Source organism: Centroberyx affinis, unplaced genomic scaffold (genome assembly GCF_046629955.1).
Source record: "Centroberyx affinis isolate AG114_WGS23_722 - 3 ecotype Tasmania unplaced genomic scaffold, CSIRO-AGI_Caff_v1 ptg004372l_1, whole genome shotgun sequence".
NCBI lineage: Eukaryota > Metazoa > Chordata > Actinopteri > Beryciformes > Berycidae > Centroberyx > Centroberyx affinis.
This window is the reverse complement of record NW_027282066.1, coordinates 130,635-156,319: the sequence shown is the minus strand read 5'-3', so window position 1 is coordinate 156,319 and position 25,685 is coordinate 130,635. Positions and strand designations below refer to the sequence as shown.

Genomic DNA, 25,685 nt, shown 5'->3' with positions numbered 1-25,685 from the left:
CCACCCTCCAAATACATTTCTCTTGCTGTTCCTCTCTCTCTCTCTCTCCCCCTCCCTCCCTGCATTACACATACAGCAAGCGTTTTTTTTTTCCTCCGAAGTCTCCTCTGCAGCCCTTTCTGCGCTTTCATGCACTGCCGTCTGTATTAGATGTCTGCTTGCGATGGCGTAGTAATTAAGTCTCATGTCTGCTAAAGCGGGAGTACTATAATGAAGAGGTTTGTGACTATAGTGTTACGCGGCCTTGTTAGCCTCTCCAAGGAGCATCCCATTTGGGCAAAGGAGCACCACCGGCCACCGAAGAAGGAGAGCAGGAGGAAACGGAGGGCGGTCAAAAGAGCCAAGAACATGGGAAGACGCAACTTTGTGAGGGGGGTTCGTATTCCTTCTTGGTGTGCGGTCACTGGATCACTGGAGTTTCTGTTATCCAGACTGTCGTTCTCTGAATAGCTTATGTGTCTGTTATGGTTTGTTAGTTTGTGTTGGTGTGAGGGAATGTTGACAATAGTCTTTATTGGTTTTCTGTGTTCAATTCAAATTAGGCCCGAGTTTGAGTGTTTGAGCTACACTTCGTAATGTTGCCTAATTGGTTGAGTGTGTTGGCCTGATTGATTGAGCAGATGTTTTAGAGGTTCGACTTGACATATTTTGACGGACATTCAAAATATAGGCCTATGCAATAATAGTGAAACAGCAAACTGACTTGATTGTGGGAGTGCAGCTTATGATGGGCTGATTTTTTAATTTTTTAAATTGGACACTATTTTAAAACAGATTTTAAAAACGGTGTCAAAATATGTAAATAGTCTAATTTCATATAACCTCTTAATTTTCCTTGAAAATCAATCTTTTCTATATTCTAACTGATGTTGCTGGCCTCATTGTGCTGCTGTATTTTTTGTGTTAGCTGTTTTTTATCTGTACTGTGCTGTATCTTATTATTCTGCTGGTAACACTTCAGTATCCCCTGGGGATTCACAAAGTAATTATCTGTCTATAAAACTCTCACATAACTACAGCCCCCAGCATACCTACCAACACTACATTTTTTCCCACATTTTCTCCCTTAATTTTGATTTTTTTTTCTTCTGTTGATCTCTTCCATACTGAGCCAAGTTTGCAGCAGAACAGTTATAACATATCCAGTGGAAAGTGACAACACTAATTGGTCTATCAATGCACTGGGTTAGAATTGTGCTGTAAAAAGCAGCATAAATACATAGATTTTCTACTGCACATCTATGTATAGATTTTCTACTGCACATCTATGTATGTAGAGAATTAGTATTGGATTTGTGGAGTAATGCAATATTATTGCCTGAATGCCTGAAAGTGAGACATTTGTCTGTGCCTAGGCTACAGTAGCATTTCATCGCACTCAGTTTCTGAATTTGCCAAAATATGGGCAGTTAGGGTTATTATCAGCTCTCTTAGTGAACTGATTAAATGGGACATTCATTGTTTTGGTTAGTCTACTGCAGAGAAATGTCAATGAATCATACAGTTGATTCATCAAATCAATTAGTCACTTTGTCCTTGAGTGATATTCTGTAGGTGGCTCAGACTAAACATAGATCTTATATGGCAGTGGCATACGGTGACAATTATAGTCGCCTGACAGTAGACTGTGCCTGATGACCCCTGAAAACATTCAATCATTCTAGATCAAACACTTATAGTGGATTTGATTTGGTCCTAATTGGAAGTGAAGTTGCTTTGTTGCAGTTTTACATTGGTTTGGTTTGACATTGTAGGCAAATGACCCATATGTAAGTGATGTGTTAGTAATGCAAGTAATATCGCTTTAAATGGTTGATTCTTTGCCTGCTTTCCTGTCTTCGTTTTCACTGTGTTTTCAGTTCAAGCATTTATTTGGTAGCGGCCCAAGATCACCTCTTGAATGGCACGTTCATCTCAATGAGCTTTGAAGACTTGCAGAATAAGTGAGGAGGAGCATTGAGCAGTTAGAAACAAGCTACCAAATTTAGGAAATCTAGCTTTGCCTTGTTTCTGTTAACTAGCTGAACTTGGACTCATCTGAAGCCCCCAACATGTACGGTGGCTGATAAAATATGGTTTTATTCCATTTTGAAAGACACTCAAAAACTTTTTAGATAAGATTACATGAAACTTTAATGATCTTCATGGGAAAATTTGGCAGCAGAAAGTAGTAATGGGATGCATACATGAAGAATGGGATATAATTAACAATCAAGCAAATGTAGGTTAGGCTGTATAAACATGCTTATCCAACCATTCCACCACTTATTAACTTGGGAATGTTATGAAGGAAAATTTCCACAAAAAAGTATTGATTCAGGCATTAGCAGGATGTGCAGAAATAGCAGCAGTAGTATCTGCAGCAGCAGAACTGAGACATAAAGACAAAAAGGTGGAATTATGAACTATCAGTGTATATACTATATACAATATAGCCCACTGAGAGGAATATGAGAAAAGACAATATGTGAGATCTGTGAGAGCATAGACTACAGGCTGTGCAAAAATGTGCTCGTATTCACATTAAAGGTGAGCAAGTGTGCAGGGGGCCATACATGCATACCAGGATGAGCTGGAGGCTGAAGGTGCATCAGTTCACCATAGAGGATGTGGGGGGGGGGGGTCAGTCAGCGCTTTTCACCAGTTACACTTCACGTTTAGATAGACGACGATTGATGTTTGCAGTCTCCACAGACTTTTGCTGTAGTTCAGAAGGGTATTTGTTGAGCACTTAGAAAGGAATGTTTGAATGTGTGATTGGTGCGTTTCCAAAAACATAGTTATATTACTGCAGAGAGAAACATGCAGGGGCATGTATTGCTACCTCTTACCTCCCAAGTATCACCTTTTGTTTGTTCAGTGCCATACTAGGCCCTAATCATAGTAAATGATGCTACGGCAGGCACAGGCATGAGTGCACCAGGGGCTCAAACCGACAGTGTTGAATGAGGACCGTCCCAGCCGGTGGACAGCAATATGTTGTGTCAGCACACAGGGCTTTGTACAAGGGAAGAGGGGGTGAAGTTTTGCTCTCAAACCATACGCACTGATGATGACATGTTTTCTCATTTGCTATATATCGCATATATCTTCACATTTTCATTTATTTTCATACCAAAAGCATTTTCTTTTTTCATATTTGTAATTGTTTTCACTCAGTTTTATTTGTGTGTTCTACTGCTGTTATTTTGCAAACCCTGCCTATATGCTGTAAGAGCATGTATTTTCATAATTTTCATTAATTTCTATCGAATATGTTCTAATGTTATTTCATGTCCTTTTTTTCTTTATGTTATTTGGTGCTGCAACAACCCAATTTCCTTGGCTCATTAAAGTTTCATCTAATCTAATCATGAGTCTCAGTCTCCCTCTCACTGTCTTTGTCTCTCTTTCAGATGATCTTGACGGTGTACCTCAGTGATGGGGAACAGGCCGTGACCGAGGTGCCCATCACCCCAGAGACGACGTGCCGCGATGTAGTCGAGTTCTGCAAGGAACCCGGCGAGAGCGGGTGCCACCTGGCTGAGGTCTGGCGAGGCAACGGTAAGACGTGGCTGGAATTGTGCTACATGTTACACAGTGTAAATGCCTGCACATTGTTACTCAAAGGTACGTTAATGAATTCCCAAACTTGGCTGTATCTGCTGGAATGTGCAAAAAGATTGGGAGAATTGGGAGTGCTTGCTTTGGCTAGTGGCAGGCAGTGCTCAGTGTTTGTTCACCCATATAGAAGAGGAACAACAATGGATTTCTGCCATTAGACTGTGAAGCTGAAGTAGTTTGAGAAAGACTCCAAGGCCGACCCACCTCTGCCAGGTTCTTTCACATTACCGCTGAGCTGGACACTTTGCTCAAATGCACAGGAATTTAATTTTCTGAGGCAGAAGTCAGAAGGCAGTAGCCTTTAGCCTTCCTCACTAATGGAAAAACTAGCACCGTTTTAAAGAGTGTTCAGGTGCTGGGCACATCCATGCACGGCTGTCTGAGTGGAGGGGAAGCAGGGACGGACAGGCCATGAATAAACGGAAGGGAATATATCCACACCCTCGAAGAGACATAGAGATACATTTATAAAAACATATGTTCCCATCACTGATGGCATATACAGTATGTATGTCTTATGTTCATAGAAGCATCAGCAATACTTTAGTACAAATTAGTAGTAGGTTAGAAAAGGGTTGAGTGCTGTTACAGTCCACAGCACTATGTCACAACACTGAACTGTCACAGCAGACTCCACTTTGTCGAAACGATTTCTCCCATCACCGGCGTCGCAGCTGACACACCCGTGTCATCAGCGGTTTTGCTGAGGGGCCACTCCCCTGATGAAAAACAACATCCAGCCAAGGGCTTTATTAACCCACGTTATGCAACCACGTTTGGCTGGTGCCTGACAATGCAACTGTCTGCCCCCCAACCTCCCACAACCTCTCCCTGTGTCCCTGTCTCTGCCCTCATGTGTTCAGAGTGCCACCCTATAGTAATGCACATTTATAACATAGCTTTGTGTTAACATTATTTTTGGTAGATGGCCAATTATGGCAAAAACAACAACCTAAATCAGCTCAGAAATGCAAATAACAAAAAGTATTGCTTTTGAATAAAATGTTTTTGCTTTTATCATGCGTACTCCCATAAGAATTGAAGAACAGTCAACCATCAGTCTTGTCCCATGTGTCCTAGTGATGTCATTCATTTGACTTAACTTTGAAAACTTCGTCCAAAAATTCATACTTTGATAATATACTCTATATATTTGATAATGATTTTATCCGTTGTTCTATGATTTTCTTTTCAAGTTCTTTTTAGTGTTATCCTTTTTCTACACACACACACATTCCTCCTCCAGTGGCCCATGAAAGCCTTTTGCGATGCAATTTTATTCAGAAGCATCACGTCAGCTGTTGGTATAATGGAACACAGCAGTAGAGAATGCTGTGTATTTGCTTGCAAAGTCGTGTTTGCATTGGCCTGCAGTGAGAGAAACTTGCACTCGATTTATATTGTCGGCTAGTTAACTTCCCAGAGGCAACATCAGTCTGTAGGCAATTGAAAATGAACAGCAGGCTGCATCCAGTCCAGGGACCTTGAGTTTGACATATGTGACAGAGACAACCCACAAAAAAGTGAGCAAAAACTCTGTCCTTGAGGTAACGGAGAACAAGAAACCTTTACATTGCAACTTTACCATCATTGAATTCTTATATTTTTCATACTTTGCTGACTGTGCTTTTAACTGGCATAATAATTTCACTTTGGACTTGAAGTTCTAGAAAACAGACTTTTACGCTGGCTTATCCTAAAAGAAGGCCCAAATTAAACTAGCTGTTCCCATGAGGGAAATGGTTCTAACCAATCTTTCCTATTTTTGCTATCCCTGCAGAGCGAGCGATCCCCTTTGAGCACATGATGTATGAACATCTGCAGAAATGGGGCCCTCGGAAACAAGAAGTCAAGTTCTTCCTCCGGCATGAAGATTCACCAACTGAGAGCAGTGATCAAGGTGGGCGTATGCACCCTGTAAAGACATTAAAAGGCTGTGTGAGATGAAAAACTCAAGCAATAAGCGAGTTTAAGGGTCATCCCTTTATGATGATATGAAAGACATTAAAGTTTAGGGTTGATGGGGCATATCAAAGAAGTAAATCATTGCACCCGGTGGCTGCTGTCAATTTGGTCTGAAAGTATTCAGTAATGCCAACATCTAGACACAATCTGGAAATGAGAGGCATGCTATTTCCGGGTGTAAAGTGGCCCTAGGTCTGAACTAGGTGGGATGTAAATATGGAACTTGACTAAGAAAATGTGTTTTGCAATAAAGTTGCCAACAAGATATCCTGAAATATTTAAAAATACAGAAGACTGGGCAATATTCTATTTTAACCTGTGAAATTTTAAATAATGTATTAGTCATTCCATCAAGTCTTTCTTATAAAAAAAGTTTGAGTAAGGTAGCTGTAGTCAGCAATAGTTGTCCCAGTTCTTTAATTCTTTAGAATGCTCTGTCATGCACAATCATGTCAGTGAATTTCAAAACTATTCCTGACAATGGTAGTTGCCTCTGAATATGCACTTCTGTGTGTGTGCGTGCGTGCGTGTGTGTGTGTGTGTGTGTGTGTGTTTGTGCTTGCCTGTGCGTGCTTGTGTGTATCTCTGTGTATCTCTCTGTGACCTGTGTTTGTGACTGTGACCGTTTCCTTTTGCAGGGAGTCAGCAGTCTCAAGAGCAGACCAGTCGTAGAAGTGGAAGCACTGGAGAGAAGCACAATGAGAACGGGGTAAGACTTAACTAGCATCGTCTAAACGCCGTTAAGATAGACATGTGCTCACAGTAATTCCAGCTGAACTCACTGCTCTGTAGACCCAGGTGACAAGTTATCATAATCCACAGTCACAAGGAGAGAAGTGTCAATATTTTGGTGCGTGGATTCTGATATTAAGCCTGTGTTGGAGAGTGGCCACCCGTAGCCTGGTGTTACAGGACTGTTCTGTTTCCATACGGTGCCGATGTGTCCTGTCAGGTGTAGCCATTGTTGTGCGTGTTCAGCTCTGTAGCTCGAGGATGTGTAGTCTAGGAGATGTGAATGACTCTGATAAGAGCCGCCTCTGGCATGGCATCCTCTCTTTCGCTCCTACCATCTGTCCCAGATTCCACAATGGGAAAGTGTTGCGGTCAAGGAATCAGAACTAATTCAACCTTAAGGGGGGAGGGAACAATCCGGCACAGCAGGAGATGGAAGGATTGATGTTTTTGTCTTCAAACAAGGTTATATCATTGCAGCATAAGAGCACCCAGCAGCTATTCCTTTTTTATCAAAGTTCAGAGTTGTGTCTCTGGATGTTTAATAAAGGAGATATCATGAGGGAATGCTTTAGATAAACACAGCGATGTCTACAAAAAGAGAGCCAGCGAAGTTCTCCTTCTCTGTTGAAGCTTTACCAGTATCATTCTGCCAGCCCATAAGCACCACATCACAGGCAGCCAGGCTAGACAAGGCTACTTTATCATCTCTATACCTTCACTCAAAGAGGAAAAAGTCATCAGCTGCATTGCTGGCTCTGGTTAACTTCCCAAGTGCTGAGGCTCGCTGTATCCCGAAAACCATTCCCAATCTCTGATTTAGAGGATTATATTGGTCAGCCTGTTGGATGATATAACGGGCCTTAAGAGGATCATTGCTTTGGCTTTTCCACAGGCTGCTGCCCAAACCCCAGGGGCTTTCTCTCCACCAAGCAGGGCCGATCAGCCTCTTTACGCTGCCTCGTAAAGAGCATGTGCACACAAATGCCCTAGGGGAGTGGGCCAATAGACGCACACACACACACACATACATTGTCATTGACTTCCTTACTAGGGCTAAATAATTTATTGTTATATTATATCGCAGTTTTAGCTTCTATAATTAATAATCATGGCATATTGGCAATATTGAACCATTTCATGTAGTCCGTAGTAGTTGAAACAGTTAAGATGCTGATATAAGATGCAAAAAGTGCAGTAAAATAATTTTGTTCCACAAATCATCATGATTAATATTTGTGATAATTGCATCTAATTAAATTAGCATGATTATAATTTTAGTCATAATCATGCAGCCCTTTCTCTTACTCACATTCACATGCATACACGGTTATTTTCTAAAAGCGCCTATGTTGCAGTTGGTGGAGGAGGCGGTGGACTCTGGAGAGCTTGGTTAACAAAGCGATGGCTGCTCCCTCTCTCCCACGCTCATGCCCTACTCAGTAGGGTGTTTCCCCCAACTTCCTCTCCGTCACTCTGTGCAGTCAGTGGATGTGTGTCTGTTTCTCCCTGGAGGGGTTTGTCACTGATGCCGAGTTGCCTCGGTGCAGTTGAGCGTGGCTGCGTGTGCCACTGGCTTCCCCCTCACTCTCCGTCTCAGCCTCGGTTGAGTCACTTCATCCCTCCCCCATCTCTGTCTTCCTTTCCTCGTTTGCTTTGGTCCTCTATCCGTCGTCTATTAGTAGATCCCACACCCACTCATACAGATCCATATATCTAAATGCCTCACCAAATGTCAGGTAGGAGATTATTCTGTCTGAGCAACAAGGGCGTGCAGCAAAAAATCCAGTCGCATGCGCTTCTCTCTTGCATTTGTGCTTATTTATTTAAATGGCAGGAGTAAACATTCTCTTACAGAGCTGAAAATGTACTTTGCTAAGTGTTGATGTCTCTAGATAACAGGTTCACTTACTGGTGAACACATTCTACACTGAGACATATGCTGTTATTGTCTGCACTTCACAATTTTGTAAAGGTCCAATCATTCCCTCAAAGAAACGTCTCAGTCAGACAAGATGAGTCACAAACATTTCTGCCTGTTTGCAAGTAATGGCCTTCTGTAGAAAGAGGGGTAAGAGGAGTGCAAACAGCATTTTTACTTGATGTGCTGTCTGCAGCGCTTCACAAACACATTTAGGGTCATATCAAGCACAATATGAGGTAATGTAAGGAAATATAGGCCACAGTATAAAGGATAGACCAGACTACAATAATTCAACTAAAATGCTTCCAGTTTGCATGTCAGTTTTCATCTGCTGTGTGCCTCTTAATAATCTGTTCACGTTTAAAGAGCGCTCGATTTGCACCAGTATTCTAATTTTCTCGGCATGTTATTGGAAAAGACCACCATGACATTTTCCCACAGCTTTTCCTCTCTCCCCCCCTCTTTCACACACTTCCCTAAGGCACAGTCTAGGAGCACTTCGGCATTTCAATGCTGTCAATGCAGTATTTCATTTTATTCAATCATAACGAGAATTGACCACCAGCCTGTGTACTGTAGCAATCCAGAAATCCATGCAATGACAACTACTAGATGCTGAACTAGAACTTCATTGAAACTGTATAGGGAGGTGAGCTCAGGCATTCTCAGACTATTTTTTTCCTTACAACCATTTTCATATTATTAAGTGAAGGTGTGTAACAGTGTATGTAAACAGAATTTTTCTGTTGCAGAGAATTGTGTTTGTCCTAACTTGGTCTATGCTGTATCAACCCTATTAAATACAGGGTTTGTTTTTACTGCCTAGAGATTTTCTTGTATTGTTATAGTCAGATGAACAGTGATGGCAGCCGTTTAGGCTACATTCCATTTAGCTTCTGTGAACTTCTCTCTACTTTCATGTTTCATTATTTCCTCTCTCTGTGCTGCTTTTGAAGGATCACCAGTGTACCAGAAGGGAATTCAGATGGATCTTGTGGCAAATCTGACCTGAAAAGCCCTAAACAGAAAGCATGAAGCAGATCATTGAAGCTGCTACTTGTAATGGCAACAGTCCAGTTGTTTTTGCAAGAATTGGAATGCATAGATGGCTGTATGTTTGTAGTGTGGTTGCTTATACGAGCCTATATTGAGAAGGTAGTCAACTTTCCTAATCTCTCCCCTTCATTAATCGTGGGGTGTCTGTGTAGTGCTAAATTGCCATCTCCCAGCCACATGCCGCACTGAGACACTGGGTTTCTGCTTCACATCAACATCTCCTCTTCTCTGTCATCTTTCTTCTCCATCCACCTTACCTGTTTTGCGCCAATGTTTCTCTAAAGGGGGTGTCTTTTGCAACAGGGCTCCCCGCGAAAATGAAGCAAAATAGTAAAATTTCCATTTTCTGCTTAACACAGAACAGTTGTCTGACTGGTGTTCTCAGCCAACAGGTGCTAAACATATGCTTGGTAGTCATACAGAAAATTTCAGAATCTGTATCTTGCACATGAATGTACTCCTGAACTCCTGCTTCATCTAACTATCTTCTGAAAGCATTGAGAGAAGAGCGAATGCCTTATCCGACTGAACGCTCTAACCAGAATCCCTTTCTCGTGGTGTTTGTGTGCGCTGTGGGAACATCTGTGTAATGCAATTATCTCTGTCTGCTGATAGTTTTGCTATCGCAGTTCAGTAGTCTCTTCTCCGCGTGATGTGATACAAAGCCCATGCCTTGTGTGCAAACGGCGGCCGACACTGTTGCCCTCGCAGCCTTGAATCCCCTGCTCGCTAACTGAGTCAAGTCACCATTAATGTCACATCGTAATGATATCTGGAGCCTTGGTGTGGAGGAACAAGAGCCTGAATCCTGTTAGAAACTCTCGCTGTTTGACCCTCTGGCTGCCAAAATCAGTGACATCTTTTATATCACTTCTCCAAATGCATTTTTGCAGGCAGACTTTTTACGTAACTCGTTTCTTCCTCTTTTGTTTTTGTTTTATTGTTATGTAACCTTTTTATTTTATTGTATGTAACCTTTTTTATGCCAGGCATTTTTATTTCCTCCCTTACTGACTTTAATTTATTAGTTTGTTTCACAACAGTGTTATATAACACTGTTGTGAAAAGTTTAATAATGATATACACACATATTGATAATGTGAGCCACATGACTGAGCCATGCTGAATTGAAGAGCATTGCACACGCTCTCACAGCTGAAACTGTATTTTGGTGTGTTAGGCATTAGTGATGAAAATTAAACTATTCACCCCTCAGTATTTACTTGGAGCCACTTACTGTAGCTGTCTTGGCTAGAGGCAGACTCATGTAGGCTATCCCTTGAAAGTGTGTCATCGTAGCAGCTCCTACAGGAAAAAATGTTGGGCCATTTCCCGTTTGAATCTACCAATAATTTTTATTTAGATAAAATGAAGATAAGTCATATAGTTGTAGGCCTCACACAGTATGTAAATTTATATACTAATATATAGTCTCTTTTTTCTATACATGTGTCTTTTTTCCACAGGTTTTTTTGAGCTTACAAGTCATATACAATATTGGATTTGCATGCTAGGTGTAGGACAAAAGGACACCTAGTGCAAACAAGATGTACTGCACAGCAGTAGACAAAACAAAAAGTATACAAAAAAGTATACATTCAAAGCCTAAGAATTGTTCCAGTTTAGCAGGACAGTATTTTAGTCATGGCATACTATCTTACTCACAAGGCTCACTGTCTGGCTGGTTCACTCTTCAGTCCACTTTGCTCTAATGTCAATGTCTTTACCGATTCTCTCTCTGTGTCTCTGTGTGTGTGTGTGTTTGTGTGTGTGTAGGTGGGGAATCAGCGTGTGGAGCTCACCCTGTCAGAGCTGCAGGAGATGGCCACCAGGCAACAGCAGCAGATAGAGGCCCAGCAGCAGATGCTTGTTGCAAAGGTAGCATCCTTTCGTTACTACTGTAGCTGGTCCTATGAATCATTCCACTGACTATGACTGTGGCTTTCCCTCACATGACAATCATCAAAATATGCTGCTTACTTTTGAAATAACATGCTGTAGTGATTTGGCATTCCCGGGTCACTGAACTAATCCAGTTTACCACTGGGGCACATTAGCAAGTACTTTTTTTACATTATTTTACAGTATTTTTACATAGGTTGAGCTTACTGCAAGCCACAAGAACTTCTTTAGTTACCTGTTGTTTAAACTCCTCACATTGATTGCAACAGTGGGGTGCCAAGTGTGAGTATTGGTGGCCTAATGGTGAGATTATTAAAGCTCCACCGGGCAAATTTGCACTTTGGCGGCCCCAAGTGACAACGAGACATAACTGAATTTTTGAAAGTTTGAAGGACTTCATGACCGAGCAAACGTGTAGCGGGACGTCAGTAAATAGCACATTCCTTGGACCTAAATATCTTCTTCTCAGTGGCTGGAGGGGGTCCAGTCTTCTCTGGATGGAGCGCTCGCTTGCTTGCTGCAGTTTAGGAGTAGTAGTTTCAATTTGTCAGTTTGTGATTCAGGCTGATAAGACAGGTCTGTTTTTGCATAAACATCTTGCCTAGTGCAGCTTGGAGTAACTTTGGTAATAAGCCATTTGATAAGCTTTGAATTCATTTTCACAAAACTGCACATTAGTTAAAGGCCTCAACAAGCCAAGTATGTTTGGACCACAGCCTTGAAGCTGTCTGTGAGAGAAAGGGCTACTATTGCTCTATTCTGATTCAAAGAATCCCATCATGACCTGAACAGGGCCAAATAGTTATGTAACCAATGAATTGTCTTATGGGACTCAATATGAGTCACAGTGTTGGGATTGTACAGTTAGAGGTGATGTGCACAGACAGACACCACTTTATGCTTACTCAGACACATGCTAATTGTTCAGCATATTGAACACTATGACCTTACCTTTCTCTAACCAGTTGCTTCTCTACTTTGCTGCAGTTTTACATAGCTTAGATGCAAATTGGCCTGTTAATTAATTCCATCCCCCTTAATGTTGATTTTGATTCAGCAACAGTATTGGTTAGACATAAACGTTGTCAAGATTTCTCTATGTCATGGGAGAAGCAAGGGCAGTTGGCAGCAAACCTCCTCATATTCAGTCACTCTGGATTCCTATATATTAACACAGCAGGACAACCATGCTCGTGGTGTGTTGATCAGTTGTGCGAGATGAAGCCCACTGTAGACCCTGAGATGTGTAGAGTATTTATTGCTTTTGCTGTGGTGTCTCGAAAGTAGGCCCAGTTGAAGCCCTGCAGTCATTTGGAAACCTGGGCCTGTCATTTCCTATTTTGGGAACTAAACTGGAGCACTGCTCAGTTGGATAGAGATGAAGTCATCTGACCCTTCCCTCAGCCCTGAGACACGGACTTGACACAGCACAGCACAACATTTCATTTAGTACATAAAAAGATTTAGTTTTAGGGTATGTCTGCCAGGTGGATTTCTGCATAAGCTACTTGAAGCCCAACTCTGGTGTGGTGTCTTGCTGGTTTTGCTTTTCTGCACTGCTTTTCTGTCACCGTTAGCCTTGACTTCAAACGAATACAAGCACTGACCAGTTAAAGAATATGTGACCCAGTTAGCCTCCTCCGTATTATCAAATTAAACCAGATGGAGTTGTTTTGAAGTGTCAAGGAGAGAACTTTGAGGAAAAACAAGTATGCTGTAGCCTACAGGTTACTGTCAGTGTGCCCCCTGAAACATTATCATATCATTATCATAGTGTTATCATCACATCTGTTGGCCAATAACAAATCTTATTCTTAGGGACCAGGAGAATGTAAATGATACAAATGATTTGTATCTTTTATGCAATTGCATAACAAGCAGCAAGAACTAAGAAGTGCAAAGGCTACCTGCCCAGTGATTGTGTCATGTCTGTTGTTTTTAAAGCACCTTCTAGCTGTCTTGCTGCTGCGGTTTATTGTTTTATGACAGTGCACATTTGCCTGTTTGGACACATTAACATATGTTCTTCGATCTATAAATCTGTGAACAGCTAACAGTGCACATCTGCTCTGTAAAGCTGATTTTGTGAATAGCCAACAATGTACATTTGCACACCCTGCATATATGCTTTTGCACTGAACCAAATAGGTTAACTGCAAACATATGTTAACCCGTAAATATGTCAGTAGTCAACATAGTGAGAGTTCTTTCAAACTAATAGTTGCTCTGTGTTGGTATGATGGAGATCCTATATCTTTATCTTCAATATGCCCTATTTTGGTTATGATCTTTAATATGTTCTATCTGTTGTATTCTTATCTGTATCCTGTTCTTTAGTGCTGCAATGACCCAAATTTCCCAAGGGGATCATTTCAGTTTCCTCTTCTCTCTTGTCTTATAGCTCTCGTGTAAGCATTTCTTGGTATTTCAAACTCTCTGTTTTTAAACACGATAAATAAAACCTAAATTTAATCTCAACTCTCCCCTGTCGCCCACTCTTTCCCTTTCATTCCCATCCTTGCTGTCCTCCCATCTTCTTCCTCTCCTGTTCGGTCAATCTCTACCTCACTCTCTGTAGGAGCAACGTTTGCGTTACCTGAAGCAGCAGGAGCGGCGACAGCAGCAGTCTGTTTCAGAGAGCGAGAAGCTGCAGAGGCTGAAGGAACGAGTGGAGAGCCAGGAGGCAAAGCTCAAGAAGATCCGGGCAATGAGAGGCCAGGTGGACTACAGCAAGGTCATCAATGGCAACCTGTGTAAGTATACATGTCTATAGTTAAAGCAGCATTTCATTGCAGTGAAACTTTTTAAACACTCCTGTCCTCAAATATATGTTCATGAACGGTCCACCACCGATATTGACAAGTCTGAGTATCTAGTGATGTTTTATCACATGGTTTCACTAAGTAATTCTTCACACACAAACTACAGCGATGTGTTCCAATATGAGAAGAAAAAAATTAGTAAAAGTAATACTCATTTGTATCTATCAGTAATAATAGTCAGAAAAAAGCCTGCACACTCTTGGATTATGGATTTTTGGATTACAATTGCACTTAATATTGTAACATCAACATTTCACTCTTTTTGTTAACGCATAAAGAGGTATGTTTAGAAAAATGTTAGTCTTCTAACAAAGTGAAATATTGCTTTAAATGCATATTACAGGTCCACAAATATGCACACACAGGTTAGCACAGACTATAGAGGTAAATGAACACAGACTCCATATTTATGCCCAAACATTAGGAAACCTTCTGCCTTCTGGCCAATTTGGAGTTCAAATAATGGTGTGGAGAATTAATCTCTTATCTCGAGAAAGATTCTGTAATATTAGTAGCCCGTTGGTTATTATTTGTAGAGATGCTACATACAGAATGTGGACAGCAACAGTTTCTACAGTACAGTGTACTGTAGAACAGACAACAGACATCAACAGGCGATTGGCAAGGTTGTGCTCATAACAAAATCGGCCCAGTTAACCTGCTAACCTAGTAGTCAACCTACAGTCGGAGTATGAATGAGTCGTGCTGATTGTTTTGCTCTCCTCCCACCCAGCGGCAGAGATTGAGCAGGTGAGCAGCCTGTTCCAGGAGAAGCAGTCTGAGTTGCAGGCGGCCGTGCTGCGGGTGGAGCAGCTCAGCCTGCAGCTGGAGGACCTGCGACGGGGAAAACTCAACGGCATACAGGCCGCCCTGGGGGGCCAAGTCACCGGCACCGCTGCCCTAGAGCTACGCAAACTCTACCAGGAGCTCCAGGTACTGTATAGCACAACTAATGCTGCATGTATAGTGTATATTTTTCTTTTTTCCGCTGTGTTTACATAATCTACTACTACAAACTATAGGAATATCTACTGTTTTGGTGATTCTCTATTTGTGTGTGTGTGTGTTTGTGTGCACCTGCTTATCATCCTCAGATCCGGAACAAGCTGAACCAGGAGCAAAACAGCAAGCTGCAGCAACAGAAGGAGCTCCTTAACAAGCGTAACATGGAGGTGACGCTCATGGACAAGCGCATCAGCGAGCTGCGGGAGCGCCTCTACAAGAAAAAAGCTGAGGCACGTCAAAAAGAGAACCTTCCTGTAAGGCTAGGAGCGCCCCACACATCTCCTCATACAGACTGTCTTTGTTGATTTTGTTGAAATGTTTCCGGTATAGCTCTCTGTCTCTGTAGAAGTCAGTTCAGTTCACTGTAATTGTTCATTATGCAGTGAAATGGGAAAATTATAATGCATTCAGCACGGTCGATCAGGTCATAGCGGTTTCTCTGTTGTCCATGAGACCGTGGCTGATTGCTTTCATCCTGGGCTAATGACCAGGAATAGGCAGCTCCTTTAAAGGAGAGCTCCATTTAGTTTGAATATGAAAAGTTTAATATCCAAAGCCACACATCCACCATCTGTGGGAAAAAAAAAGAAAGTGGCATGAAAGTGAAATTCTTTGTGGAATAGTTATGAAATAAGCAGGTAATTCTCAGAGAACCTATACATTTTACTATCGCCACTCACTAATTCTGTGTGTTTGATATATAGGCTATAGGAGACAGCAGTGAGTATAATAATATATATGCATACTGAGCATTTTTCCCCTTCAACACTCTAAATTCTGTGTGAAACGTGTGAAATTCTCCCTTCCCTCTTCTCTTACAGCTGAACAGAGCCAACGGGCCTCCCTCTCCCCAGCCGGCTCCTGGGACTCTGGGCCGTGTGGCAGCAGTCGGGCCGTACATCCAGGTTCCTGTGCCGGGCCGACAGGAAGGGGGCTACTCCGTACCGCCCGATCCTCTGAAGCCTCAGACACTGGGCGTCAATAACCAGGCCAACCACGGCCGCTCCAAATCAGGTTGGTCAAATTCTGGCTTATGAACGTCCACAAAAAGTTACATTTACTCAGAGTTTCCCATTAATTCCCCAAATGCAACAAACAGTGGAATACAAAAAGTAAAATATCACTTTTGCAGTGGACTCTGATAGGTGATATAATAGCAAGTTTTGCCGATTTACATGCAACTTTCCTTATTTGAAAGTGAGTGGGATCTGGGTGGGTGGGTAGTCTTCCCCTAGTGTTTTTTTTCCCTTATTAATACAGTGGGAACATGGAGAGGGAGACAGAGTAGAAGAAAAGCAGGGGAGGAGGTTGTGGTGTTATTCAGTAATAGAGCAGCATGGATGCATGTAGTTGCAGAGGCAGGAGTCTTAAACCACTACACATTTAACACATCTTGCATGAGTGGCTTGTGACAGGAATCCCCTCGGGGCCCAACTGTTAAGCTGCTTCCTTTCTACCTAACTTTTCAGTTCTCAGTTTATTCTCCGCCTTGACTTGAATTCGGTGTTTCTTTTTCCTTCTTCTCTAAGCTAACTTTCTTCCTGTATACTGTGTTGTGTATATTGTGATTCCCTCCCTTTCTTTCCTCTTCTGTCATGTGTCTATGGTTGTCTTCTCTTTGTGACGTCTTTGTTTCACTGGGGGTGGGAACGCTGCATGGGGCAGACGGTGTGCGAAAGCCTCCCGGCCCATGGAAGGTGTCTGATTTAGACATCGTTGTGGACCCGGTGCCCCCGTCCCTTCCAGAGTCACACCCAGGCCCCGGAGCCTCCACTGGCTCTGACGGCACGTCCCGTGAGTGCACAGGTTGCATAAGCAGAGGGATGGCACCTTCTGAACCTTGTCTCTCAAGAAGTGCACAGGATCCTCAGCATGCAGTTGGAGTTTTTACTCCACATACTACAGCCATGTCCCATAAACGCTGATGGTCAGCCATATTAATCACAGATGAATCTCAATGAGTTACTTATTAGTTTAATTGGCCAGGAATATATGATTCCCAAGAATGGGCGCTGCCAGATCGCATCATGAGCCTGCTACGCCAGCATCACCCCGCTGACGTTTTCATACTCCTCAAAACAGATCATCTTGAAAAGTGATGCATGATTCGCTCCACCAGTTCCAGTCCCAGTTCCAGACGAAATGAATTTCGGTTGCACAGTGGGGGAATCTGAGAACGAGATGCACTTCTGTGCCTCATTAAGTTGAACTATTGCTGAGTGTTGGAGGCATCCTTGTTTGGCATCATTCAACATTCCTGCCCCATCCGACAGTGCAGTGTGCATCCAGTTTTTCTGAATTGGCAAGAGTGCATGTTGACATTTCATTTGGAGTCTTTCCTCTGTGGGATGGCTAATGACAGCAAACTACTAGGCTGCCATCTTTAAACACTTTGCTGGTGTCCTGCACAAATTTCACACTCGTAATTCACTCCAAGCTGACATCATGCCACATGTGAAGAAAATGCCAGTGACAAAGCGCTGCTGATCCTGTGTGTGCACGTGTCTGTGCACGTGCGTACACTTTTGAGAGGGTTCAGTGTGTCGAGTGCATCCGTTAAATTTACCCATGCAAAGCAGTCCAACATATTTGGGCTTTCATTTAATTCCATAACCTCACCAGCCTGCTTAACCTTAGACTTCATGTCACGTTCTCACAGCGATCAAGTTGTTAGAATCACTTTAATTTGTCACACACTTTACATGCACAACTTGGCTTGTTCATGTAAAAGTGTCACTTTCACTTAGCATCTGTCACCCCTAACAATCTGTGACTACCCAGGGCAAGTATATCACAGACCTGAAATCTGCTTCCTTAGATTGTGGAAGTATGTTTTTTGTATCTTACTAGTAGTGTAGAAATCTGAATTACCATAATTGCCACAGATACTTTTGGGTCTATAACAACATATTTCTAATGTGCTGCCATATTGCTTAAAAGAATTGCTGTCAACATTTACCACACCCATTTCTGTTGTGTTTTTTTGTCTTTCTTTTTTGTCCTCTTTCTTTCACCCTATCCTTGCTATCTAATAGTGCATTTTGTGTCTTAAGAGTATTTTTGGAGTGTTTTTAAGAAATCAGTTTTGTGTTAGATGGACTTGGAATGGAGACGAACAACACTGACATAGTGGCATTTCCTATTGTCTGGCCCTGAATCCTCTACTACCAAGCCATTTAGTTAGTCTTAACAAAACTATAACGCTGGATGACTTAACGTGTGCAGAGTAGTAGTAAAGCAGTAATTTGTCTACATTCATTCCCCATCGCAGCCTTTAAAGTGAAGGCTCAGGATTTTTATCCTATTGATCAACAACCCCTCTTAGAACATAAAAGTCTTTATGCAGGTGTTTTTGAGAAATTGGTATTTGGAGAAGAAACAGGGATGTGCTTAACCTCCCCGTTGATTCATTGTCATTTCCAAAATTTCCATAGTCTGATGAAGGTCTGTGTAGCTAGCAAATAAAGGAATTGGTGTATATTGCAATAGCAGTGTGTGGGAATTTCTTCATCCCTAGAGAAATTAGTATTTCTTTGCAATGCTAGTTTAAGTCAATGGGGCATGAAACCATTTCTCTGGAAGGCCATTCCATTTACTTACATAAGCTGTGGTAGTAGTGAAAAATAAGCAATAGAGCTGTTTGAAAGGAATTGTATGTGGTTTCTAGAGAAATGGTTTGATTCTCCATTAACTTCTCAGTGTTGCTTACAAATCTAACAGGGCGCAGTTGCCAAATTTGCATGAACAAAAAAATGCAAACAAGCAGTTTTTGAATGTCTTAAAATGGTGCCTGGTTAATAGGATAGGCTTCTTAAAATCCTGAACCCTCCATTTAATACCAGTTCCAGGTTTAAATGGTATAGATGTATGTGTATAACATGTTACACATAGTGATGTCCTTCAACTAGAATCCAATTATTCCATTTAATGTGGTTAATCAGATACTGTTCAAATATTGAAAAGAAACTAAATACCATTCAGACCTCGCTCTGGTCGACATGCTTTATCCCAGTCCTATGAGTTCTAAATACGGCCTCCGCGTCCCATACCACCTCCATCATTGGAAATGATCTTCTTCTCTCTTATGCAACACACTTATTTTGCCTCCACCCTCTTTCTGCCCCAGCTAATGATACTGGTTGGCCTGCTGTAGGCAAGAACAATGCATCCCTGAAGCCCCCCGACAGAAGGGACTCTGGGACTGATACCCAGGGAAAAAGCCCCCCTTCAGGTTCCCCTGTTGCTCCAAGTGCAGACAAGGTTGGTCCTCTTCCTTGAATGTATATGGGAAAGGGGTATCAGTTATTTCTATAGGCATTTACTTTATATGATTTATTTGAAACTTTTGTTTTCTCACCTTTCTGTACACCAAACTAGTTTAAATCACAGATGTTTGTGTATCTTCATGCTTCAACAAAGGTGCTTGACTCCAAGATGGCAGTCTCCTCCCCTGCCATATCCAAGCCACAGCCGCCTCCCTATGGCTCCCACCTCACCTCCACAACCTCAGGCAGCTCCCTGGAGCGCCGTAAGGATGCACCGCCTCCTCGCCCCCTCCCCAACCCGCCAGCCCCCGCTTGGCCCCGCGTCCCCCCCTCCACAGGCTCATCCTCCCAGCAGATCCAGCAGCGCATCTCCGTGCCCCCAAGCCCCACCTTCCAGCCAAATTCCCCGCTTTTCCCTCCTGGGCTGAGCGAGCGATTGGATCCTCCTCTGGCTGTGGCAGTACGCCCGTTCATCCCAGACAGAGGATCACGGCCTCAGTCGCCCCGCAAGGGACCAGCTACCATGAACTCCAGCTCCATCTATCACATGTACCTCCAACAGGCGGCACCAAAGAGCCAGCCACCCAAGCCTACACTCAAAGCAGGTAAGAGGGCTGTAAGAGATGGACCAATAAGGGAGAGAAGTCTTGCTATAAACTATTTGTTACAGAAAATGCTCTGCCTGGATTTGATTGATTGATGTTTTATTGATACATGACAATGCTTTATGTACTGCATTGTGGCATTTTGGTATCAGTGCTACCTAGATCCAGTTTTGGCTTTTAGATAAAAATGAATAAGTTGGCCCTCAGGACCATGAAGCCGCATAAATGTAGCAGCAGAGGAGTTTCCACATGAAACAATGCATTATAGAAGAACTTTAGTCAGTATAGGTATTTGGAGTGTCATGCCCTCACATTTCATTCCACTCTGTTTGTCTGTAGTATATGGGAAGCCTGTTCTCCACTCCAGTTCGACACCCCCCTCGCCCCTGCCTTTCATGCAGGCAGGGGGGCGTTCCCCATGCTCCAGGGCCACCCCGGCGGAGAGGATACCTTCGACGGAGAGTTGGATGATCTGGAGGGCTTCCAGCCCCTGGAGCCCTGTGCACCCCCTCCCAGCGTGGAGAACATTCCACGACCACTCAGTCCTACTAAGCTAACACCCATGGTGCACTCGCCGCTGCGCTACCAAAGCGACGCTGACCTGGAGGTGCTCCGCAAAAAGCTGGCCAACGCTCCGAGGCCCCTCAAGAAGCGCAGCTCCATCACAGAGCCGGAGGCCCAGCGGACCCAACATCCAGAAGCTGCTCTACCAGAGATTCAACACCTTAGCAGGGGCATAGAAGGAAATGCAGTCAGCGGAGGAGGAGGAGGAGGAGGAGGTGGTGGCGGCGGCGCAGGCAACGGAACACCGTTTTATCAGCCGGCCAACCCTCCCGGCTATATGGGAGGCGACTCTGTGGCCGACACAGACAATGGAAACCTCCCTTCAGAGACGGAGCTTCCGCCACCACCCGGGGTGGAGGAGCCGGGCTGCGAGCCTCCGCCTCCACCTACTGACGCTAATGACAACCAGCCACTGCCCCCGCCACCAGAAGGACTCGAGGAGCCTGCTGAACCGGAGGAGTCGGAGGACAACAACAACAACAATTTGGGAAGCTCTGAGGCCTTGCTGCCCAGCCCCGTGCCGGAGGTCAGCACTCCAGAGGAGAGCGGCACTGTGGCCTCGCAGCCCCTGGTGAGAGACACACACACACTGCTGGTTACATCTCAGCATTTCCATACAATACAGTTTCCAGGAATAAATCCTGTCCCCAGTTACAGCCCTCTTTTCCCCTCTCCATTGTAACAGGAGAAGCGCACAAACCTGAAGAAGCCGAACTCGGAGCGCACCGGCCACGGCCTGAGGTGAAGTTCAACCCTCTGGCTCTCCTGCTGGATGCCTCATTGGAGGGAGAGTTCGACCTCGTCCAAAGGATCATCTATGAGGTGTGTTTGTATGCCCACACATACAATAAATACACACATGGGTGTGTATTTGCATGCACACTTGTTTTGCAGTAGTTATCCCGGCTAGCTTTTTGTTTTTTATTACCCCTTCTCCTGGGATAGGAACTCGTCTTCTCATCTGGGCCGCTCTCTTTCCAGGTGGAGAATCCTAGCACTCCCAACGATGAGGGCATCACACCGCTGCACAATGCCGTGTGTGCAGGACATCACCACATTGTCAAGTTCCTACTGGATTTTGGCGTCAACGTCAACGCCGCAGACAGTGACGGATGGTGAGTCCTAGCTCTCCGACATAAGGGGTTTGGATGATGACACAAATTTGAAGGAATTTGATTCAGTTCGATTGCACGATTTGCCTTTGTGACCAATAACATATTGTGTGTGTCTGTGTGTTTTCCCGTTTGTGCTTTGTGTGAACAGGACTCCACTTCACTGCGCAGCCTCCTGCAACAGTGTCCATCTCTGTAAGCTGCTGGTAGAGTCGGGGGCGGCTATCTTTGCCAGCACCATCAGTGATGTGGAGACTGCTGCTGATAAGTGTGAGGAGATGGAGGAGGGCTATATCCAGTGCTCCCAGTTCCTATACGGTGAGTATCCTCCCTGTCAGACTGGTGTGCACTGATGTCATTCTTAAAGGAATAGTCCACCCAAAAATGAAAATGAACTAACTCTGTGTCTGGTTTTCATATGAACTTCAATGGCAGTTCAACAGACATAGGAGTAAATAGTTAATGACTGAATTTTCATTTTGTGGTGAACTATCCCTTTAACAGACATGGTTTCCCCACGTGAAATGTACATGAGCCAGCTTCCCCAACAGTATCCTAAGTCAATTTGATGGAATTTGATTTAATAATTGGAGACTTTTTTTTTTTTTTTTTTTTTTTTGATAGGCCACATCAATACAGACATTGTATTGTGCAGCTGTTCTCTGCTCCAATACAAATGAAATACTATTTCCCAAACCGCATGGGAGATAGCAGATCACATGATGAATGCAAATAATTGAATAGCAACCAGCATGGAAGAAAATCATCTAACCACACAAGCACACTATTGTTTCTTTACACACTGATGGTTTCTTGACTTCTCATTGTCCAGGTGTCCAGGAGAAGTTGGGCGTGATGAACAAGGGGACGGTGTACACCCTGTGGGAGTACGAAGCTCAGAGCCCAGACGAGCTGTCGTTCAGCGAGGGCGACGCCATCACCATTCTGCGGCGACAGGACGACAGCGAGACGGACTGGTGGTGGGCGCGCCTGGACGACAGCGAGGGCTACGTGCCCCGCAACCTGCTGGGGGTAACGACACTTTACAACGTCATGTTTGTCTGGTTTCCATTAGCTTATCTATGAAATCAAAAACAATCAAAGTTAGGTTCACTTACGTATCAGTCATGGGTGCGCAAGTTTCAGGTAATGAAAATGCAAAATGGCAAGAAGCAACCAGCCTAAAAAAAAGGCTGAGCGCTGTCCTCCAATTCCTTAATTTGGAAGTGAAATTGATCAAACAACCATTGACTAAACAAATAATTTTATAATTTTGCAAACAAAACATGCAAACAACATTGATATTACAAAGACTGAATTGATTTTAATCAGTTGTAGAATTTCTATTTGTGTATTTTCCTTGCAGCCACTTAACACAGACAATTGCATCCCCACAGCCTACAATCTATTGTAGCGATATACAGCGATATGTACCGATGTTGAACGTGATAATGACCGTTTCTCTTCTTTCTCTTTTACCTCTGTGCAGCTCTACCCCAGGATCAAGCCTCGTCAGCGCTCCCTGGCGTAGTTTCTCACTCCGCTGACCGTCGGGCAACAACCTGGACCGGTGACAGAACCAAGAGCAGAGAACAAACGAGCCTGGTGCTCTCTTCTCCCCGTGGCCATAACTTCCCCTGCCTTGTGCTTCTCCCAAAACCCTTTCTCTGAAGCATCAGGCAGTGAACTCTGACGTACATATTTATACACACACACACACACACACACATACTCACACACACACCACACACACACACACGCACAGAGTCAAACACAGTGAAACACAAGCACTCCAAATGCGAAAATCTCTAATACCACTCCATCTTTACTCAGCTGGACTTCACCCTTCACCCCATTGCTCTGTCATTGTCCCAACTTGATTTATCCTAATTCAGTGTTAATTCTGTATCAGACATCTCATTGAAGAATAAAACACTAACCCTTGTCTCAGTGTTTCTGGCCAGCACTCACACTTCTTCAGTCAGCTCACGCCCCAGTTTGATTAGCATGTGTTCTGCCCATGCTGTCATTTCAGAATGAGGTCTGTTGGTTTACGTGACACAGAAGTTGGGTGGCGAAATCCTGGCTTTGTCAGTGAAATGTAATTTGAAAAATAGGACTTTGAGTGTGCTTTTGTGTGCCAATGTGATCCCTTTGCAGGAAAGTACACTATCTCAACAGTGTTAAAAAAAAAAAAAAAAAAATCTGGTCTAGCAGAAGTTGGTCCACAATTTCTATCGTTGTATCATGAGTTTTATCTTGCTCCAGTCGAGCCACCAAAGATGAATATAGATTTAACAATTTGAAATCTATCATTGTTTAATCAAACAGAAAAGTGAGTAAATCACTTAATATGCTGCAATCAGTAAAGATTAATCTCCCAGGATTTGATGAAAAGTTCTTCAAGCTATTCTCATGGAGAAGGAAATGGATTTAGGAGGGTAAAACAAAAATAGCTAAACTCAGTCATAAGCTCACATCTCATGAATCTCATTTCTTTTCATGAACACCATTGCAAGACTTGTTTGCTCATTCAGTGTCATCAATTCAAAATGCATAGAGTGGATGGACATAAGAACCCATTGTTCTGTAACAAAATTTCAAGACGTATCAAGTTGTTTGGTAAAGAAACTGCATTTGTGGATGAGCAATCCAGATAGTTATGTGGAGTTTCTATTTTTGCTTGTTATCCCTGCAATGAACAGATCATATGCTGCAGCTGCCAAAGTGTATTGTCATGGTAATGGGTAACAAACAATATTATGCTTTACCAAAAAATGTTGCCAAACACATTGAATGAAGCTGTGTCTGCACAACATCTGTGGAGAGAGTACAATCTGAAACGTCTCTTACGCCGGTTATTTCAGGAATTAGGATTTGGAAAATAACTCCTAATCACCAATTCAATTATAATGTTCAGTTCCACAAAGCAGATTTACAAAATTTAATCGGCTCCATGTGGAGGAGAGCGATGTTAGTCCTTAATGGTGATGTGGGGGGTCAGTTTGGCTGTTTTCTTCCTATTGGTCGAGGCATTTAATCAGCGTTTTTGATTAGTTTAGGCATTCAAAATAACTTGAACTCCACTTCTAAGATCCACAGTTATCCTGACTAATGGCATCTACTGAGATTCACCCATTTTTTTTGTTTGTTGTTTTTGTTTTGGTTTGACAACATGGCAAGAAGAACCTGGAAGCAGGATTTCTCTAGATGGAATGGAGAACTAAGCAAATATTTAATGGAATCCAGACACTGCGCTTGAGAAAAACATGATATTTCCAAACCATCTCATAAGCTTGGTTTTCACCACAGTACCTAACAAAGCTAACAAGGACTCAGTCATTTTAAATAACATTTTTACAAAATCCTGAATTCTTTGTTTTCTCATGACTGCCAGGTTTTAGTTTCAGCTGTACATTAATTATCTCATGTTACAGTTATTTTCTTTCTCCCTGGCAAACCCTTACACAAAATACTCGTCTCAGGACCAACATGGTGCTGCTCACTCTTCCACCACCGAAGAAGTGATCATATGTTTATTGTACTCTCAACAAACATCAGCTTCATTTGAGCAGTGAACCAAACCACAATCCAGTCCCAAATTTAAGTCTTATCCATCCATCATGGGCATAAGTATTCATTGATGGATGAAGAGCACGTCTGAAATGGAGAGGTTCAAATTCAGACTTCAAATCCGCTTCAGACAATCCTGAATTTGCCAAGTCCTGTTCCTTAAGTTGTCCCCCCCTCGAGGTAATAAGCCATTCCAATAACACTACTCTCTCTAATACATGTGTATCTATCAGATCATTCAACATCGTGAAGCTCACCATCCTGTTCTGAACCTCGAGTGACTGAGTATTATGCCAAGTGTGCAAGCGGCCCAAGCTTTATCACGACCTGAACCTGTACATAGTGTGAGGAGATGTGAAATATGTTTGACTGTTTGCTGTATGGAGCGGTGGGCTTTCTGTACGAACGCTGTACTCACACATCCGATTCTGTAAATGTGAACAATAAAACAGAAGCTCTGGCATGACAAGAAATGTTTTTCAGTGTTGTATCAGCAAAATGATTCCAGGTCTCTGCCACTAGATGCCAGGCAAGAAGTATTTCAGAGACAAAGGAGG

The 25,685-nt window shown here is 43.0% G+C and overlaps 1 protein-coding gene across 1 annotated transcript; it reads left to right on the top strand.

Annotated features, from left to right (window-relative positions):
• Positions 1-210: 210 nt before the first annotated feature.
• Positions 211-25,644, top strand: LOC139664784 (apoptosis-stimulating of p53 protein 1-like). Its single transcript, XM_071543739.1, is given in 22 exon segments — positions 211-375; positions 3,396-3,543; positions 5,384-5,503; positions 6,207-6,277; positions 11,057-11,158; positions 13,761-13,935; positions 14,738-14,937; positions 15,099-15,263; positions 15,831-16,023; positions 16,675-16,803; positions 19,136-19,269; positions 19,429-19,879; positions 20,219-20,283; positions 20,286-20,554; positions 20,556-20,608; positions 20,611-21,014; positions 21,129-21,183; positions 21,186-21,265; positions 21,425-21,558; positions 21,707-21,873; positions 22,388-22,587; positions 23,045-25,644. Coding segments are annotated over 22 exon segments (3,522 nt in total). The 3' UTR covers positions 23,087-25,644.
• Positions 25,645-25,685: the final 41 nt, after the last annotated feature.